At 42.6% G+C, this 4,161-nt stretch overlaps 1 protein-coding gene and 1 long non-coding RNA gene across 2 annotated transcripts in view; one reads left to right on the top strand and one right to left on the bottom strand.

Annotated features, from left to right (window-relative positions):
- The window catches only part of LOC113472401, an 8,949-nt gene extending 8,410 nt beyond the window's left edge, over positions 1 to 539 (top strand). Inside the window, exon 2 of the long non-coding RNA XR_003394722.1 lies at positions 404 to 539. This is a non-coding gene — a long non-coding RNA (uncharacterized LOC113472401). The remainder of the gene's footprint in view (positions 1 to 403) is intronic.
- LOC103521243 overlaps positions 1 to 3,924 on the bottom strand; it is a 12,403-nt gene extending 8,479 nt beyond the window's left edge. The window contains exon 1 of the mRNA XM_008486352.3: positions 2,626 to 3,924. Within this exon, the coding sequence (XP_008484574.1) occupies positions 2,628 to 3,578 (951 nt within the window). The 5' untranslated portion in view covers positions 3,579 to 3,924 and the 3' untranslated portion in view covers positions 2,626 to 2,627. The remainder of the gene's footprint in view (positions 1 to 2,625) is intronic.
- Between the last annotated feature and the right edge of the window lie 237 nt (positions 3,925 to 4,161).

Raw genomic sequence — 4,161 nt, 5'->3', positions numbered from 1 at the left:
TTCGAAAATAAGATTTAGAGCAATTTGAGTGGGTCATACCTCGTAATTACATTCCTCAAGAAAACCAGCAGGCAGTGCGTCCTGGTAAGATAGAGTGTTCATGCAGAGGCAATGGGTTTCGTTTGATCTCCTATATTATCATTCATTAGCCAGAGGTCTTCATATCGAGTGTTTTGATGATGACAGGGTCATTGAGAGAAAGGTGAAGAAAAGAGTTGAGAAGAAAGTTGAAGGAGAGATTCAAAAGTGAGAACTAAATTTGTTTCCCTTTTTGGCTTTAATCAAACTGTTCGAGTGAACTTTTTGTCTGCAAATATTTTGGCATGGGTGTTTGTGAACTTAGGACAGATAAAGTCAATGGTTATAACATAGCATTCCATACTTGAAAAGTTCTCATTTTTAGGTTCTCAATGAATTCTTTGATCCCCAAGTTGTTCCGGAAACTTTGATCCCCAAGTTGTTCCTCCGCGCATAATATTTCCTCTGATAACGCCTCGTTGACACCTTTGATGTCGGCGTCACTGATTCATACCTCCGTGACAGCAAGCGTGGAGTGCCGTTCATTAGGAACTTACAGTGAGCGGGTCGCGTAGTTGCGATGTCCATGCAGTACTCACAGAAACACCGAGGCGTCATGGTCAAGTTCGAGTTGAAGTTTCGTCGTGTCGGTCGCAGCTCTAACCTCTCCCGTCGGGAGGAGTGTGAGATCCGTGACGACTTGGGCTCGACTTATTTCCTATCCTTCTCTATTCGATTTCGGTACTCCATTGTTATACTTCCCTCTTTCACACCCATCTTTCTCTCTCTCTCTCCCTCCCCCCCTCTCTCTCTCTCTCTCAAAAAAAAGAAGAAAGAAAACGAAGAAATAGTGGTTCTCTTCTCTTATTTCCTATCCTTCTCTATTCGATTTCGGTACTCCATTGTTATACTTCCCTCTTTCACACCCATCTTTCTCTCTCTCTCTCTCTCTCCCTCCCCCCCTCTCTCTCTCTCTCTCAAAAAAAGAAGAAAGAAAACGAAGAAATAGTGGTTCTTGGTCCTTCGGGCCGGATATTTACGTATATTTTGACCCATTCAATTTAGCCTATTTCAGACACGCCACTGGGCGTACATCTTGTTTTGTACCTCCTATAAATTTCCACTGGCATGTCTAAATGAAGACATTACTACATGCAGACCTTTTGACCCATTCAATTTAGCCTATTTCAGACACGCCACTGGGCGTACATCTTGTTTTGTACCTCCTATAAATTTCCACTGGCATGTCCAAATGAAGACATTACTACATGCAGACGCGCAGCGCGACACACACAATAGAAGAGGAGGTGCACACACTCCAGGATCAGGGGATATAATTATGTATCCAGATTATTCTGGATCATATACAGATACAGGGTGTCCACCAATGTATGACCCACTCAAATTGCTCCGAATCTGTTGGAATTTTCGAAAAATAAAAAACCCATTTTTCTTTGATTTTTGTAAAGAATTTTTTGGCAATATTGAAATTTGCGAATAAAGTCGCGAAATCTGCGAACTTGGTACCAACTTTAGAATTTCAAATAAGAACCCCTATTTTTTATTGCGATAGGGAGCGCGACCATATTCTATCAAAGTGCGAAGCCAATAGGGAGCGCGTAGCGCGGCCGTATTCCTTCAAAGTGAGAAGCCAATGAAGAGCGCGTAGCGCGACCGTATTCTATAGAAGTATGAAGTCAATAAAGTGCGAAGCCAATAGGGAGCGCGTAGCGCGGCCGTATTCCTTCAAAGTGAGAAGCCAATGAAGAGCGCGTAGCGCGACCGTATTCTCTCAAAGTGAGAAGCCGATGGGGAGCGCGTAGCGCGACCATATTCTATAGAAGTATGAAGTCAATAGGGAGCGCGTAGCGCGACCTTTTTTTCTTAAAAGGTGTAAAGCCAATAGGGAGCGCGTAGCGCGACCATATTCTATAGAAGTGCGAAGTCAATAGGGAGCGCGTAGTGCAACGGAAGCATTCTTTCTGGTGAGGATTCCTACTGACGGAGAATTTTTCTTATACTAAAATATTCTAAATCGTGGCGAAGCACGGGTAACCTGATAGTATGCAAAAAAATAGGGGTTCTCATTTGAAATTCTAAAGTTGGTACTAAGTTCGCAGATTTCGCGAATTAATTCAATTAATTCGCGAATTTCAATATTGCCAAAAAATTCTTTGTAAAAATCAAAGAAATACGGTTTTTTTTTATTTTTCGAAAATAAGATTTAGAGCAATTTGAGTGGGTCATACCTCGTAATTACATTCCTCAAGAAAACCAGCAGGCAGTGCGTCCTGGTAAGATAGAGTGTTCATGCAGAGGCAATGGGTTTCGTTTGATCTCCTATATTATCATTCATTAGCCAGAGGTCTTCATATCGAGTGTTTTGATGATGACAGGGTCATTGAGAGAAAGGTGAAGAAAAGAGTTGAGAAGAAAGTTGAAGGAGAGATTCAAAAGTGAGAACTAAATTTGTTTCCCTTTTTGGCTTTAATCAAACTGTTCGAGTGAACTTTTTGTCTGCAAATATTTTGGCATGGGTGTTTGTGAACTTAGGACAGATAAAGTCAATGGTTATAACATAGCATTCCATACTTGAAAAGTTCTCATTTTTAGGTTCTCAATGAATTCTTTGATCCCCAAGTTGTTCCGGAAACTTTGATCCCCAAGTTGTTCCTCCGCGCATAATATTTCCTCTGATAACGCCTCGTTGACACCTTTGATGTCGGCGTCACTGATTCATACCTCCGTGACAGCAAGCGTGGAGTGCCGTTCATTAGGAACTTACAGTGAGCGGGTCGCGTAGTTGCGATGTCCATGCAGTACTCACAGAAACACCGAGGCGTCATGGTCAAGTTCGAGTTGAAGTTTCGTCGTGTCGGTCGCAGCTCTGACCTCTCCTGTCGGGAGGAGTGTGAGATCCGTGACGACTTGGGCTCGGTCATGTGTGTCACTGTGAACGGATATTTCTCTGACCATCGGTTCTGTGAGATTCTGTTCGTGTTGGGACGTTTGCTCAGATGACTTCGAGTGGATATCATGTGTTCGAACACACAGGGGGAACGTTTGAGGGGTTTGGAGACTGTGGAACCGGATGCGATAGACACGCCATGGACGGAGGTTATCTCGTCCAGTTCAGTATCTGAGCTGGGCTGCATCTGGAGTGTCATGAACAGTTCCTTCAGCTCTTTACTAGAACCCAGCAAACTGTTCAGCTCCAGCATTTTATCTTTCCCTTTTTGTTTCTCTGGTCGGCTCTTCTTCTTTAGCCGCGATGATGGAGGCTTGCTGGTTCGTTTGGAGGTTTCCCCACCTCTGTACGGATTCTCAGCATTCTCATTCGGTTGTTGCTTCCCATCTCTACTCGTTCCACCTTTGTCTTTGCTGGTCAATGTGTACCTTTTCTTTGATTTACTCTGATCAGGTTTTTTGTTTTGTTTGCTTTCGTTACGCCTTCTCTGTTTGATCTCGTTAGTACATCTCGAAGGTTTGGCGAGTGTTTTCCGTCGAGATGTGTTCCTCTGCGGGTCTAGCCCCGCTAGGAATCGTTGGATTTTTATCATATTTTCCTCAGTGTGATTGTTTGTGTGTATGCTGTGTGGTAGGCGTTGACGGGTTGAATAAGATGCCTAGAATTTAGTGTTCATTGAGAATTTGGAGGTAAGGTTTCAGTTATGATTTCGACTGCTAACGGGCGACATTGACGCAGTCCGAGGAAAAACATGGCCAATAATGTGACTGTATGGAAGAATGATTCAATGTTTGTCAAAAGTTCAAAACTCACACTCGGGATCACTACTGTTTCACGAAATATAGGTCCATGTTGAAGTGATTTTTGATCCCCGAGAATGCTCGGAAATTGCCCCGAGCGTGATCAGAGGTTAGCAACAAACATTTTAAATTGAACTTGTGAACCCTCGGGTTGGTAAAATAACTTACTATTTCCGTGTTTTTTTCCATCACATATCACTAATATAATCAAAAATGAACATATTCAATTACAATTTGGGCGCGAACAATTTGGCCATAAATTAACAAGATTATAGGACCTGATTTTTTTTTTTTTTTTCCATGCTCTTTTGCTTCATTGTGTTTGGCGACACAAAAAACCGGTGCCTACTGACAAAAAACTCTAAACCTGTTACG

This window comes from Diaphorina citri, unplaced genomic scaffold, assembly GCF_000475195.1.
Source record: "Diaphorina citri unplaced genomic scaffold, Diaci psyllid genome assembly version 1.1 scaffold74, whole genome shotgun sequence".
Classification (NCBI taxonomy): domain Eukaryota; kingdom Metazoa; phylum Arthropoda; class Insecta; order Hemiptera; family Psyllidae; genus Diaphorina; species Diaphorina citri.
The sequence above is the reverse complement of the archived record's forward strand: the minus strand, read 5'-3'. Positions and strand labels throughout refer to the sequence as shown.